General features: G+C 45.1%; 1 protein-coding gene across 1 annotated transcript in view; it reads right to left on the bottom strand.

Annotated features, from left to right (window-relative positions):
- The window catches only part of EXOC4 (exocyst complex component 4), a 429,176-nt gene that overhangs the window by 305,229 nt on the left and 107,192 nt on the right, over nucleotides 1-16,755 (bottom strand). The window contains exons 8-9 of the mRNA XM_063323708.1: nucleotides 8,208-8,353; nucleotides 2,747-2,835 (exon numbers count right to left, since the gene is read on the bottom strand). Of these exons, the coding sequence (XP_063179778.1) occupies nucleotides 2,747-2,835; nucleotides 8,208-8,353 (235 nt within the window). The remainder of the gene's footprint in view (nucleotides 1-2,746; nucleotides 2,836-8,207; nucleotides 8,354-16,755) is intronic.

Here is a 16,755-nt window from a genome sequence, read left to right as displayed (position 1 = left end):
TACATGGCCTAAGTCTTCCTCCTCCGATTTCAGTGGAGTAAGACACAAGAATTAATCCTTCCATCTCTAAATCACTTACAGCAGGTCCCGTTTTCCCCCTGAGGGATAATGTGTGCCTTATGCACCGCGCTATTTCAGTCCAAATGAAAGAGGTTAATGACAAAGCATCACTCTGATCTTCACACATTTTAGGGCTATTTAAATTAAATTCTTATTTCAAAAAGTTGGCATGAGCCAAACTTTTATAAGTTCTTTTTTTTTTTTTTTTTTTTTTAATGCATATGTTTCTTTGATGATCTTTTCAGGAAAAAGATTTCCTAACAAGCCACCCTGCCCCTGCTGCCGCTGAAAAAAAAAAAAAAAAAAATCATCCCTGTGGATAAGGCTGTCAGGAGGAGAAACTGTGTGGCATTCAGAGAAGAGAGAGTGTCACATGCCTGCCTTCCAGTAACCCGATTGAACAATTAAATTGTATTTCTCTTTAAAAGGGGTAAAAAAAAAAAAAAGAAAAATCAAAATGCAGATCTTGCTGTGGTCTGGGATTCAGGAAGATTAATGAGCTACCTAAAAGGGAACAGCAGCTTATAAAAGAAAGAGAGGAGAGTACATTTTTAACATAAAGTTCAAAGGGAAACTTTTCTTAATGGGTAAAACTGCAAAGATTTCTCAGCAAAGTCACCTCATCTATTGTCCCCATTGACTCCCTACATTGACTTTTTGTCACCTATTGCATCACATTCAAGCTCTTCCAAGTCATCCAGAGAGGGCAATATAATCTTGTCCCTATCCACACTAATTCCTACATTTTGTCCTTTACTTCTTTGTCAGCTCGGACGCTTTGTTCTTCCCAACCCCGCGCTGGCTCAGCAGCTGGAAGTCTGCACAGTTCTCTTTTGCATCCTCCTCTCCTGAAAACACTCACAACCTCCCGCTCACACCTAATATTGCCTCGAGATTGCCCTATATCAATAAGAAGTCCCTCTTCCACGAAATCTGGCTGTGCCCACCAGTAACCGGTTCTGAAACCAGGAAAGGAGCTATTTAAAAACAAATCCTCATTTCAACCCAACAGCAACGGTAACCACAAAAATACCCAGACCCCAGCCACAAGGTAACTGGAAGAGGACAGACGTGGAGCGAGTCAACACTCTTCTATCTTTTTAAAGCAACTGGTCAGGTCAGGGTGTGGAAGCAACTTCAAACAACAGAAGGCAACAGGACTCATCCCAAAGAGACCTGGAATTTTTGAGGCAAGTGTTGCAGGTTCCCCGATGGCCCCATCATGGCTCCAAACTTAGTGCTCTCAACAGCTCCAAAATCCTTGGCTTTGAGCCCACATTTGTCCCGTGCAGTTTGTAGCACAGAGCTATTGCCCGTGGAGAAGTATTTACTTAAATCCTACCCTCCCCTTGTATGAGAAAATGATGGTGCAGTGTAATAGCTTACACTCTACAGCACCCCACTGAACGGGGTGCCTTCCTTCCCTTGATCCTGGGCACAAGAGCGCGCGACAGATTTTGAAGGTGAGAACTCACGTCTCAAAAGGTGAAGAGCTGTAAGCTAAACACCTTCCAAGTGTGCACAAAGGGTGACGCTAAAGACATCAAGACCTGCTTAAAAGACAGATATCTCCATTTTGTTTTATACCTACAGGCCGCTAGATCGTAGAGTGCGCAACTGTCAACTACGGGACGTCTTTATCTCAGATTCTTTCTTCACGGACCACACAGAAATATCTGAATATTCAGAGTGCATTATTATATCCTTCATCATCAACACTAAGATCATCTTCGTAGAGTCACTTAAGTGAAGCAATGTCCCACAAGAACTCTCATTGCTTCCTTTCGCACTGTTGTGGGTTTCACTTGTTGCTGAGGACAACTAGGTTCTAGAAGGAGGAAGAGAACCCCAAGTCATCCAAAAATCCTCTTGTAAGTTATAAAACATCCTGAATTAAAAGCCAACTGAAAATTATCACAACATTTCAAGGAGAAATTCGACCCTTGATCACCACTGTAATATTTGAAGAGTATATGTTATTTTCTTGTTATGAATGACTCAGTAAGAAACTAGAATAGATAAAACAAAATAATTTCGTCCTGCTATACATTATCATGACAGCCTTAAAATCTTCCCTTGATTTCGCTCCCAAAACAAACACTTTTGGGAACTGGACAATTCAGGAAAAAAAAACAATGAAATGATGCCATGCCTAGGGGAGAGAACACTTCTCTGTATATACAGCACTCGCCACTAGCAATATAAACCAGCAAGAGTTGTCCAACTCTTCAAATTCACTATTTTCTAACACTCTGCGACTCTTTGTCTTCAAGTGTTGCACGAAAGACAAAATCGGTCACTTTAGTCCATACAACAGAAACGTGCAACTTCACATACAAAGCAAACCAGGGTAAGTATCACATTCAGCATTTGATGTAAGGAAAAACTGCAGATAAGGAAGCAGACATTAGGTCCAAGCATCCGAAAGCAATGCTTCCGGTGAGGCTGTTCCCATTTCATGAGTATCTTCTAAGACCTGGACCTCTAGCTCAAAACGCAGAGGGAATAAAGGGAAAACCTCCTGCTTCACAACATAAGAATAAACAAACAGCTTAAAAACTGGAGAGATTTAGACAGCTTGTCTGGCAAAGTAAAGAGGTATTAATACCCCGACGTAGCATGGACAAGATATTGAAGCTCCTGGAAAAGAGAATTATCCAAACCGGCACATTATCTATTTCCCCACCTTGAAGTTCTCCACTTCTGCTGTACAGTTCTCTTCTCTGCTCACGCAAATAGGCACTCATGCTAATAGCATGGGAGGAGGACTCAAACCTGTAATTAAAACAAAACAAAAAAAAAGACACAAAAACCGGTTAGCCATCCAGAGAAGAAACCTTCTTGTAAGTACCAGTCAGCTCTAAACAAAAAGGACTTCCCTGCATGCCAGAGCAAAATCATCAAGGCAGACAAAAGCACATTTTTCCAATAAAATTCCATCACTGATGCACCACGTTCTGCCACCTCTGATTGATACACCTCTGCCAACAACCGCCCGTGACACAGACCTGCCCGCAAAGTGCAGAGATGCTCCTCCGCTCTGTCAGCTGGGAGCACCCAGGCATTTCAGTAGGGATGGTCCCCAAAACTGGTAAAATCCAAACCAAAGCCATCACCTAACACCATCTAAATCGCTAACTGGTGTCTACATAAAAATTAAAAGCTAATATTCTCCTGGAAACTAGGGAGTAATAAATTATTACGTACTTACCGTATGGCTCCAACACTCCACAATGACCAATCTGAGAGGTGGAGACAAATATCCTCCAACTACTGTAGCCTCATAAACGTGAGTTTTGCCGTTGATGGGGAAAGGCCACAGACTGGGCACTAACCTGGCACCGCAAGGTCTCAGGACATTTCCAGGCTTGCCGTGCCCTGAGCTGGGTGTCCCTCTGATCACAAGTGTCCCGGGGCCAAGGGCTCGTGCCCGACCTGCCTGAGCTCAGCGCTGGGGACACCCCGCATGGCCAAGGGCTGCCGCCCCGGGCAGGCACTGCCCAGCAAACACCAGCCCTTTGTGTGCCCACACTGGGCAGCTCTGCCAGTGGGGCTGGGGACCGGGGAGAAGGGAACAGGGGGTGGGGACAACGCATCTTCAAATAGTGGACACAGGACTTAGAGGAAGAACATCAAACTCCTCAAGGTGAAGACCTCGAGACATCAATGATTTGCTGTAACACTCATCACCCCTTCCCCAACCCTTCTGCTAAAGACAACTGTATCGGCCTTAGTACTGCCCAAAGGGACACTGGAAAAAACGAGCATCACGCCAGAGAAAAGGGGCAAGCATTTGTAAGCTTCCTTGTTAATATTATTACTGTAACGAGGCTTTTTTGCCCTAATTTGGACTGTAAATGTTAGTATTATTGCAGCTGAACTAATAACAATCTATCAAAATACAACAAACACTTCAGACTGTAATTAAATGAACAGTAAATTCTTGGCTCCATATTTATGATGTGCTCCCTTTTGCCCTTAGCGAGATATTAAGCATAATGTAATCGCCATGCCCCGGAGGTCTTCTCCAAACATCAAAACCAGAAGCTTCAGGTCAAGGCAGACTACAGCAATAAACCTCAGTCTCCTCCCTGAGACGACGACTCCGATTATTCCTCGGAGCCCTGCAGTGGCTTTTCCTGCAGGATCTCATCATATTCACTTCTTTCCCACAGCCATCCAGTTTCTCTCCCCTATTTCTCCTCCTCTGCTCTTTCCTTGATCTGCTCTTCTCCCACATTCCTATTTACACTTACCTCCTCTGCTCTTGCAACTCCTTTCCCCATGTGGATCCTCCCACACACCAAAGCTTTCAAAATATTTTTGTTTTACATAGACTTACACGTAATTACAGCCAGGCCTGACACTAATAGATCGGGTGTTCAACATCTGCTTGTACAATTCACTCCCTTCCCACCAATGCCCAATTTCCATCTTGCAAACCTCATCCGTAGGGAGATGGCAACCTGAATGTGCACTTGGCTACCTTTTAGAAGAGAAGAAAGCCAGGTTTATGAAGGCATGGACTATCTGAATTCCCAAAGTACCCCTCATCTGAAGTTTGGGGTTTTTTTAGTCATAGAATGGTTTGGGTTGGAAGGGACCTTAAAGACCATCCAGTGCCACCCCCTGCCCTGGGCAGGGACACCTCCCACCAGCTCAGGTTGCTCCAAGCCCCGTCCAACCTGGCCTTGAACCCCTCCAGGGAAGCGTTAAGTCAACATTAGCGTTAAGCCAAGATTAAACAACTAAATACATCATGACTTTTTTTATTATTCTTATTTTTTATTTTTAAATTACACCCATTTTAAAGATAGGGAAACAATGATTCAAAGTCTCTTCCAAATCCTAGCTACAAATTTCCAGACAGCGGGACACAACTGAGGAGTTTTCATTCTTCCCACTAGTGTTAGAACACACAACTAACAAAAGTAATTAGTATTTATGACATTAGCTTACAGCAAGCTATCACAGGACCCGGCACAAACACCTGCATCCATCTGTGATTAAATCATGAGGCGGAGCCCTGCCCTACAGGACTTCTGAAGCGAGGAATTAAATGGAGATATTCTGATGACAAGTGGAAGGCTCCTCCGATTTGGACGGAGCTAACGGAAAGGCAAGAAAAAGGGCCTTGCAGCCTGGCACGTAAAGCACTCAAGATGGGAGAGGAGACAAGAACGACTCTCCATCAAACATGTACATCCCTCGGTGGACTGAGAAATTCCATTTCAACGGAGATTTCCATAGATATAGTGACAGCTGACAGAAGACAGATAACCAAATAAGAGATCCCAATAAGCACTGCTGTCACGGCAGTGCCGGCAATGACTTGGTGACAAGACCACGAGTGGTAAGAGACATGCTGCTTCTATGAGGTTACGCACCTTCACTTTAAACGATTATACCCACCTTCGCTCACTGCTGACAAACTAAAATACAGCCTTCGACTGCCGCAGGTGAAACAGAGCATCCTTATTCCTCAAACCTAAATGGTCCAACTACAACCAAGAACAGACACAGTCTGAAGAGGTGAGCAGCCCTATTTTACTCCAACATACACCTGCAAGTCAGAGTAAATTCAAAGAGCGTAATTCTCAACCCAAACAGCCATGGGAGTGTTAAAAGAAAAAAAAAAAAGGGGGGGGAAGGGGGAATAACCATGGGTTGACAGGGGCAGGAGACACCTCTGAAATCCTCCAGGCAACAGTTTACCTTCTAATAACAGAAGATTGCACAGGGAGCTCATCCCGGGAGAGGGAGAGATGGCAGCGCAGAAAACGTCGACTCCCAACTGGGGCTATAGGTGCTACGAGAAAACAGCCACCAGATACACGTGCCCACGGGGGAAAGCACGGGGAGCTCTGGATAATCAAAAAATAAGTTTTAGCCGAAAAAGCCCCAAAACAAACAACCAACAAACAATCTGTAAAGAGGATGCGTAACATAAAGCACCTCTCCCGTTTGCCTGAAACAGTCGATTACTCTCAGCCTTTCCCATTACTGAAGTTCACACACTGTGTGGCGTGGTGGACACGCTGGAAGGAAGGGATGCCATCCAGAGGGAGCTGGACACGCTGGAGAGGTGGGTCTGTGCCAGCCTCATGGAGTTCAACAAGGTCAAGTGCAAGGTCCTGCCCCTGAGTCGGGGCAATGCCAAGCACAAATCTTGTTTGGGAGAATGGCTGGAGAGCAGCCCTGAGGAGAAGGACTTGGGGGTGTTGGTGGACGAGAAGCTCAACACGAGCCGGCAACGTGCGCTGGCAGCCCAGAAACCCCCGGCAGCCTGGGCTGCATCCCCAGCAGCGTGGGCAGCAGGGCGAGGGGGGGATTCTGCCCCTCTGCTCCGCTCGGGGAGACCCCCCTGCAGTGCTGCCTCCAGCGCTGGGGCCTCGGCACAGGAGAGACACGGAGCTGTTGGAGCGGGGCCAGAGGAGGCCCCGGAGATGCTGGGAGGGCTGGAGCCCCTCTGCTGTGGGGACAGGCTGAGAGAGCTGGGGGGGTTCAGCCTGGAGAAGAGAAGGCTCCAGGGGGAGACCTTACAGCAGCCTTCCAGCCCTTAAAGGCGGCCTACAGGAAAGATGGGGACAAACTTTTTAGTAGGGCCTGGTGTGATAGGACAAGAGGTAACAAGAGGAGATTTAGATGAGATCCGAGGAAGAAATTGTTTGCTGTGACGGGGGTGAGCCCCTGGCCCAGGTTGCCCAGGGAAGCTGTGGCTGCCCCATCCCTGGAGGGGTTCAAGGCCAGGTTGGATGGGGCTTGGAGCAACCTGGGCTGGTGGGAGGTGTCCCTGCCCAGGGCAGGGGGTGGAACAAGATGATCTTTAATGTTGCTTCCAACCTAAACCATTCTAGGATTCTATGATTCCTGCATTATTTCCCCACCGTGTAACGATCTACCCCCAATCACAAATGATGGCTTCTTTGTTAAAAAAAAACAAAAAAAAACCACCCCCAGACTTCATGACTCCCCACCTCCAGCAAACGAGGGGTGAAAACACCAGCTCACTTTCAATCGCTCCCCCACCAGCAAATATTCCACTACGTTATTTATTTTTTTTTTAAACCTTGGACTCTCTCGACTCCGGAGAGCAAGGCCTCACAAGGCTCAGAACCGCTCAGAAGGATAGAGAAAGACAGTCCAAGCCCTGCAGCAGCTTCTAGTCCAGAGGGGTGCCGAGGACCCACCAGATACCCTGCTCCTGCTGCAGCTGAGCACGGTTAAAAGGTCAACGCCTCGAGCTGCTGGCACTCCCCACCACTGCTCCGTTCTGCCATTCCCTCGCACCTACCACGAAACTTGCTCGTTCCCTCACCAACTGTTTTCAAACAATCTCATTGTAAAGAAAAAAAAAAAAAGAAAATCATTTAAAAGATTATTTTGTCAGTTCTAAGTCAGTTCCCGCTGGCAGAGCTGAGGAAGCTGTGATCTTTCAACCTGGAGCATCTGCTGCCAAACCAGCACTTTTTGGCACCCCGCAAAATCCTCAAGAGGCCAAAAAGAATGACCAGCACATGTAGGCATGGGAAGAGATAAAAATTCAGCACAGCTCCCCCGAATCTAGGTGTAATAATAAGAGCACCTCTTCTCTCCTAGAAGTGCTACTCACCAATAACTCCTCCTCGTTTCTTACTTACGAGAGTACATCAAATTTGTTTCCCCAAATCCCTCCCTTGGCCGCCAAGTCTCTCAGCCTCTCTCTTACACTCTCCTCCCAACCACTTAATTCTTTCCACTCTGAACTCCGAATTAAAGGAGTTAGTGATAGGATTAACCGCTTAGTCTATCTAGTAATTATATAGTTATCTTAATTCTCTTTGTCCAGTCCCCTTTATCGCTCCCTTTAACACGTTCTGAATTTTCCGCGGACAAAGATAGGCGTAATGTATCACGGCAAGCTTCGCAGCAGCTTGTGTAATGGGATCCCAGTCCCGAGACGAGCCCTGGAAAGCGCTACACTTTAAAACCCAGCGATGAATCCATAACAGAGATCTCACCGAGGCTTCGGCTTTGGGCATTAAATCTCCACCTCATGACTGAAACTCCTCTCACACTGAGCAACCGCGATGAGCAGCCAGCGTCGTGCAATACTCAAAGCGCCAAAGACAGCTTCGGCACAGCTTTAACAGCGTCCCAGCACTTACTTGAACAAAGGGTTTTTAGGTCTTTGTGGTTTCTTCTTTGCGAAGAATGCTGCAAATTCTCTCCCGGAGCTGGCGTAGCTCAGCTGGGCGGACGGCTCGGAGGCAGTGCGGGTGTTCTTCATATCCAGATACTCCGTCAGCAGCATCTGTGCACACAAGGAAGGGGAACTCAGCATTCAAAATAAAGCAGCCTTATAATGTAACTTGAACATCTAGGATCTTTAGGTGCTCTACAAGACTGGAAAAGTACTAAAAAAATCTCAAAAATTCTAATTAACAGAAACCTAGCTTTATTTTCAGAAATGTGATCCTAGTGACTTATATGCCACCATCGCTAATTTGGTAAAAAGCTTGTTTTACTTTACTTGACCAACTCAATCTGCTACAAAACCCTGTCGGTACCAAAGGTATCTTGCCAGAAGTCCCCACTCCCCCCAAAACTGATTCTAGCAGCAGCAGGGAGATGGTGGGCGGGTTGTTGGCTGGCCTTCACAGACTGATTACGTACCACAGCCCTTAAAAACATAAAGGTTAGCAACGTTTATCTCTTCAGTTACTAAAACACTTTGAGTAAAACACTCAATATTTTATATATGTGTATGTAGGCCTATATATTTTCTATATATTTCTATGTAGAAATCTAAAACATCGCTGCGTGCGTTCGGGTGCGTGCACTGCTGGAAAAAACCCTGGGAACGCTGCAAAAACTGCCCTTGAATAGCTCCCAAACCAAACACGCCTCTTTTACCATTGAAAATACGAATTCCCACAGCCCTCAGTTTTGCTAACAAAGTTTAGGATTGATTTTCCTCTAGCCCAGTATATCCCCCCCCAGTAAGGGGTTGGGGGGGGGGGGGGGCGTCCCTTTTTAAGACCAGGGTCCCCTTTGCGAAACCCTCGCAGCCCTGCGTGGTGGCCTGATATTTGATGCTCGGTATTTGATATTTGAGCAACTCCGCGTTGCACAAGCAGAAACAGATTCCAAATCATTCGCTTTAAATTTCCTCGTGTCTGAGGATGGAAAGAAACCCCTTGAAAATTAACTTTTGTCAGTGCGTTCAGAAAGTCTCTATTTATTTTCAGAAAACTCTACCTACTCGGAGGCTATTAGTAATGTGTTCCATTTTAATAATTAGCTAGTCAAAGCCCATCAAAGAGACTTGTCTGTAATGAAAGGAATACATCAGTGCCGTGCTGTCTAAGTTTAAACAAATTACACAGGAATAAATATCTAGGCAAATGGTATCATGCCCCTAATTAGACACAATTCAGAATAGCTTGGTAAAAAAATAATACAAACACAAAGAAACTTCAACTCCTAAAACATCTCAATTAAAACTTTACCTGAGTACAAGCCCTTAAAACGCAGGCGTACCGTTCGGAGTAAAAATAATCACTGCGCTAATTTTTAACAGTAATTTACCAAATCCGTTCGTATTCGCTTATTTGCATTTCATCTTCTCTATTTAACAACCCGAAAATCGCCACAAAAATGCAATTAAACCCTCAAACTTAATCAAGTTTTAAAAAAACCAAAACAACAAACACTTAGCAATTTGTTCTTCCATTATGAATGAAACCGATTTATAATGGATTCCGCGACTCTGGTGTCAATTTATATCCAGGATAGGAAATGTAAAGCGTGGAACACAGTACTTGGCTCCAAGATTACAGTAAGCCAAGAGAGGTCTGAGATAGGAACATAATGTTGGTTAAAAAGTGAAATTGATAAATAGAAGATGAGTTTGTGTTTAGAAACTAGAGTTCTGAAAACATCACAGACTAGGAAAAAAAAAAAAAAAGAGAAAATTGTTAATTTATGGTATTACTAGATAGGCAGGGCAGGATGGTTGGATGCAAGGCTCTGAAAAAGTAAAAAGCTGTAAAAGGAGTCAAAATAGCTGGTTTTGCTAACTATTCTCCAAGTTCGTCTTTAAGTTACAAAATCCAGGCATAGCCGAAATCGCCCGAGACAGATCAAAGCTCTTTGTGCTCCAGTGCCCTGTACGCAACAGTTACACAAATTCTTCCAAAGGCAGTAATTAAGCGTAAGCCCGGCCGAGCAGTTACAATAACGGCCAAGCGGGAGAGAAGTCAAGACAGGAGAGATCTTCGCCGCACAGTACGTTTGGCTCATAACTGCAGCACGAAGATTAAAACCCTTATAATTTTTAAGCAATGTGATTAACATGCGGGCCAGTCAAAGTCTTGCCAGCTACTTGCCTCAAAAAATAGCCTGAAGTTTTCATTTCTGATTGCGTGGGGCGATGCATGGCCTTCACCCAACGCTATCGGCCTCAATTTGTTCCCTACGTCTAGACAGTTCAAGTTATCCAGTCGTTCTGCTCTCATAATCCTAGTAGAGGATTTTAATAAGTATCATATTTCAATGTTAGAAGCTGTGGCCTGGCCCGTGTACTTATTAAATGCCACAGCAAGCTAGAACTTTAAATTCCACTTATAAGAAACGAAAAACCAGACATTTTCCTGCCTATCTAAGCGAACGGGAGCTTGCCGTAGCCAACGAAGGAAGGGATTTCATGATTTGGTCCCATAACGCCTGATTAGTAGTTGCTAAGCCATCAATCAAAACCCTTGTTGACATTAATCACATGGACGTACAGCAAGATTTATGAGTGACTGGAAAGTTTGCAACACCCCATTCATCTATAACGAGGACTTTTGACTTTCTGCTCGGTGGTTGAATTCTGCCACCCACGTAGCACATTTACAGCAATGTCAAACAAATAAAGCCGTACGTAAAGCAAGAGGACAAAGTACTCTTTCTCCAACTGCTCTTTGGAAATTAAAATTAATATGAAATGTTATATTAAAAAAAAGCGCTATTTATGGATTTGGAGGCTTAATTAAATTCTCAAATTTCAAAAAGACGTATCAGGACGTGAAGCCTGTCTCTCACGTTGATCTGATCGATAACAGCTCGCACTACGCTGCCTTTCTCATTCAATGGGGTAAGAACAAATTTCCTTGCGTCTGACCGCTGTTTCCACTTGCTGTGACTCTCCAGATCCACGTTTTTATTCTCTAGCTGAGCCCCACGTGAAGTTCTGTAAGTCGTTACGTCTTATCAAACTCAAGATTGACCTATGAACAAAGCACGAGCAATAAAAAAAACGCCTGGCCACAGGGCGACAGCTAAATTCAATCATTATTTGTGCCTCTTGTGAGGTTTTAGATAGGAGGCCTGAGCTCTGAATGAGCTCTATTCCACCAGTTAAAAGCTGTAGAAGGTATTTTGCGTCCTCATATATCCGGAATGAAGATGGATGCTGCAGTGTGAACGCTTTGCTCCACCAGAAAATCACGACAGTTTCAACTCTGCACGGTCAACGCTGATTTTCATTATGCCTTCATAGATTTGGGGGGGTGGGGGGGCGTCCAGAAAATCAAAAGAAAACTAAAAGCATACCATGAATTTCACAAGGGTAAATGGGATCACCAGGTAATTACTGGCCTCTCCACCCCATATTGATCAGGGACAAAAATCAAAGAACAGATGATAGAAGACTCTATTAAACAAGAATTAAGGCAGAATAATAGAATTCATGTCCAGCAACACGGATTTACAGAACACAGACCTTGGCTAACCAGTATTCTTATGATGATGACAAATTTAGCTTTAAATAAACAGAGAGAGATAAAGTTGTATTTCCACCAGGGATCTGACAAAGCCAAAACACTAAAAGTCAACAGAGCATCTACGAAAAGAAAAACGGGCGGGCACATGACGAGATCCTTAACATCTAACTGGAAATGAGGAAACCGCCGATACTGGATTTCACAAGGTCCCAGAAATTGTAATTTCCTTTTGTCCTCTGTATTCCAACTGAAAATACAAGACCATTCCAGAACCCTTCTCTTTTCTTACATAGGAATCTTCTAATTTTTCAGCCTAGGTTCGGTCCATCTTCATTTTCAAAACAATAGTAATTAGAAGGCGCTTAATCAGACCATAAAAACCCATACACGAGTGGCTGCAGCAACCCCCTTCTGGATTGAAGGGACCAGAACTTTTCCCATCTCAAATTCCTATGGATATAATGACTACAGAAGGTTTGTGAATTATAATTTTTTGGGGGGGGGGAAATAGTAAATAATAAACAGCATTAACATAATTTTCTTTTTTATTATTATTTTTCATAATCAATCTGCTGTAAGAATTTCAATGTCAGCAGAGATAAATCTCTACATCTAGAGGAACAAAAAGGTAAAAGTCGTGATCTACAGGATTAGTGCTTAAAGCTGTGACTCCGGCAAATTTGGGAGCACTGAAGATACTCAACAGCAGTGACAGTCCCACAGTGATGATGGGTATTAATTAGCTAATTGGAACCGGCGATATGAAGCAGAGCGCTTTGTCAGAAGCGGAAGTTTACAGCATTGCTGTGCATTGGGCTCACATCTGGAATGCCGAATGAAACCCTGGCACTCATAAACAAAGAGGCACCAGGGAAAAAAGCGGGTGGGAGGGTGCACAAAACAAGCCTGGAAGTTATTAAAAGGCTGGAAGGCATTTTCCTTACAGCAACACATCGAGAAGCCACCAGCTCCGTCTTGTTAGCTCAGCGACGAGAAGGCTAAGAGGTTACTGGATCAGTCTGCAAGCATGCAACAGAGGGCACGGAACTGATTAAAAAAAAAAAATCTTCGCTAATGAATTTTTTTAAAAAAATCCAAAGGCTGGAAAGTTGAAGCTGGACAGCCTTTGAGGAATGGTTAGGCATACATTTCCAGAGCATAATTAACCACTTACATCAAAGGTTACACTCTATTGTCTCTCACTGATTTATTTCCCCCCCCCAAGTCAAGACTGGATGTCTTTCTAAAGCACGTGCCTTCTTTCAAACGGGAATTAATTCAAGAAAGTACCGTGGCTTGTTTTCCGCGGAGGTCAGGCGGAAGATCACAACCGCTCCTTATCGTTGGGGATCTTAATAAAGCTGTCGCACCGTTCGGTGCCAGCACTTGCAAGAAGGAACCATTCGCTTTCAAAGCACTATTGCTACCCAGCACCTTTCGTTACCAATTTGTGTTGATACAGGAAATAAAAACAGCTATCTGTAACATTTGTGGCTGGCAAACGGGTTTGTGCGAGTGGAACCTTCTCGGCCAGACCTGTCTTTGGCAACCACTGGACATGAAAGTACAAACACAGGCCACCTCGCTTGTACTTTGAGAAAACTGCGAGAATCAAAAAAAAAAAACAACGAACCCAGAAGTAACACTCGCAGCATCTGAGAATGTCTCTAGTATTTTGCAACACACTACTGACAACTGAAAATAAGATTTATTTTCAGCTTATGGCTCTGACACACCAGGTAGCCGCAGACATGTCCTGACGCACTGTGGACCCCCTGAGTTGTTCTAGTCTCTGAGAAGGCTCCGGAGTTCCGTTTTAGTTAGACCAAGCAGGAGGAATCAGAAGCCGAGATTATGAAGCAGAAGAGAGATTTCCCAATGGGATTTCAATGAGGAACACTGGTTAAAAACGGAACAGCAGATTCAAATGATCCCACATCCCCTGGTTCAATGGGGACGCACGGAGATGCCGGTGACAGCAAACCACGGTGCATGAATTGAGGAAAGGCACAACGCTCCTGACAGATGACGGTATCCAGTCATAGGCGATTCCAGGTGCAATGAAAGCAACTGCAAATCAATCACAGAATGGTTTGGGTTGGAAGTGACCTTAAAGATCATCCAGTGCCACCCCCCTGCCCTGGGCAGGGACACCTCCCACCAGCCCAGGTTGCTCCAAGCCCCGTCCAACCTGCCCTTGAACCCCTCCAGGGATGGGGCAGCCACAGCTTCTCTGGGCAACCTGGGCCAGGGGCTCACCCCCCTCACAGCAAACAATTTCTTCCTAATATCCAATCTAAATCTCCCTTCTTTCCATTTAAAACCCTTCCTCCTCATCCCATGGCTCCCCTCCCTGAGCCAGAGTCCCTGCCCAGCTTTCCTGGAGCCCCTTTAGGGACTGGAAGGTCGCCCTGGAGCCTTCTCTTCTCCAGGCTGAACCCCCCACAGCTCTCTCAGCCTGTCCTCATAGGAGAGGACAGAATCCTGAATAAAAAGCTGGGAGTTCAAGTGGGATGCACTACAGTGACATGCACTTACTTCTTTGTAAACACGTGAAATGAGGCGTCATTCTCAAAGCTCTGGAGACAGGAGGGAACCACGAGCAAAGTGCCAGAACAAGGCAAGAAAAGCAGCAGCACTCTATGCGAGACAGTAATCTATAGCTAATTACCCAGTAATTTGCTGTATCAAAAGTCTTAATAATTAAAATACTGCAGTAATTGTGGAATTTAACCAAAAAAAAACACCAACCAACAGTTAATTGAATTCTGAGGGCACTGAGCTTTCTGCCTAAGCTGTACCACATCGAGAATGGGACGAGTACACGCATGGCAAACGCGGCAAAGGGCAAAGCAAGAAGGTAAGTCTGAAAGAACAAAAACAATTTTTAGGTGTCACGAATACTGTTTAATGCTGCGCAACCTGCTTTATCTAATCCTCTTGTTACCCATGAAATTAATTTAACTGAAACATAACAATAAAAACCCTTCCAGAATTAATTCTCTCAAGGCATCGCCCAATTCCATTATTGTACCAGAAGCAAGAATTCCTTTTGTTTTTCATTTTTGGGAAAAAGTAAAAAATAACCCCAGAACTGTTTAGATAGTACTATCACTGCCAGTGCTACTACATTCGTTATCAATGCTAATTGTCAATTAGCGCAACTATTACTGCAGACCTGTGAATGTGCATCTACCTCCAGGGAGGAAGGGAGGGAACGAACCTCATAACTACTTTAAAAAACACAACTTCTTAAGAGCTGTTTTAATTGGCAATGAATCGCGCACCTGCTCGGCTCGCTTTGGAGAGTTTAAAAACCAGAACCTTTCCATTTCACAAGCTTTTGAGAACACGTGCACGGACTTTATAACCTCAGCTCCACAGGCTCCAACTCAGTGTACGGATGAGCTGAAGTCACTCGAGACACATATATATATATATATATGAAAATAATGGGTTTCAGAGTTGCCAGCACAGCAAAAGAAGCCGCCACGCGCTGTTACAGCTGTCAACATCAGGCTGGAGGTTCCTCCAACGAGCCAGCGCTGGCCGGCACTCATTTCGTTGTCCCCCTCTTTACACGTGCCGCCACAACAGCTTAAACATCTATCAAGAAAGGGACTTTGCTTCAGTAACAAACGCCCGGCGTAACGATTTAAACAGCAGTGTTTTCTACAAGTGTTCACTAATTAACCCCCTGATGTATCAACACCCCTCTGACATATCATTACCCGATTGAACAGATTTGAAGCGAAACCCTGGGCCTGCTCCAAGCGCCGAGACAAACATCGCTGACTCGTACAGGGCGAAGTTCGTATCCACGGACTTTCTCAGCTGCTGAGAGCGTTAAGAGATTGTACCTTACCTCTGATGAGCACAGGTCTCTTACAGAATCACAGAATGGTGGGGGTTGGCAGGGCCCTCTGGAGATCATCCCGTCCAACCCCCTGCCAGAGCAGGGTCACCCAGAGCAGGTGGCACAGGAACGCGTCCAGGCGGGTTTGGAATGTCTCCAGAGACGGAGACTCCACCACCTCTCTGGGCAGCCTGTGCCAGGGCTCTGCCACCCTCACAGCAGAGAAGTTTTCCCTCGCGTTCAGATGGAATTTCCAGTGTTCCAGTTTGTGCCCGTTGCCCCTTGTCCTGTCACCAGGCACCACTGAGAAGAGCCTGGCCCCGTCCTCTGGACACCCACCCTTTAGCTATTGCTCAGCATTGATGAGGTCCCCTCTCAGTCTGTTCTTCTCCAGGCTGAACAGCCCCAGGGCTCTCAGCCTTTCCTCGGCACAGAGATGCTCCAGTCCCCTCATCTTCTTCACAGCCCTCCACTGGACTCTCTCCAGCAGTTCCCTGTCCTTCTTGAACTGGGGAGCCCAGAACTCGACACAGGACTCACAGTACCGTCACTAACTTTACCCCACTGCCCTGTGCTGCATCAATATTAGAAGTTTCATCTACAGCTGTGGTTCAGAAAATAAGCAGCTAATAGAAAAAGCTGCTGAGAGACTAGAGCAGTAACCTTATCTTCTGCACGACGTGAGCAGGGACGTGCTGCTGAAAGCGGGCTGCCTCTCCTTCAAGTCCTCAAGGGGAACTTTGCAATTGCTTTCTAACTTTAGCGGCTTTAACATCCACATAACCAACAATCCGGGACCAGTTCATACAAAGGTACATGACGAAGGTGATCTCCACTTCAGCGACACAAAGTTTTAAGACATTTTCCCCAAAATTTAGTCATCTGGCCTTCATAAAGGAGAACAAGAGCTGGGCTGTCTTTTCTTCCAGCTTTCCCAGCAGTTCTCCTGTTTTTTTTTATTTATTTTCATAAAAGAGGAACAAATTATGATGACAAATTTGTTTAAGCTACCACGAGTCAACTGGAATAACTAGGTCATAAAACAAGTGGACAGCATTTAATTTTCTCCAGGCACGTCAGCTGTTCTGCAAA

This window comes from Chroicocephalus ridibundus, chromosome 1 (genome assembly GCF_963924245.1).
Source record: "Chroicocephalus ridibundus chromosome 1, bChrRid1.1, whole genome shotgun sequence".
Classification (NCBI taxonomy): Eukaryota; Metazoa; Chordata; class Aves; order Charadriiformes; family Laridae; genus Chroicocephalus; species Chroicocephalus ridibundus.
Note: the sequence above shows the minus strand (reverse complement) of the source record. Positions and strands in the feature narration are given on the sequence as shown.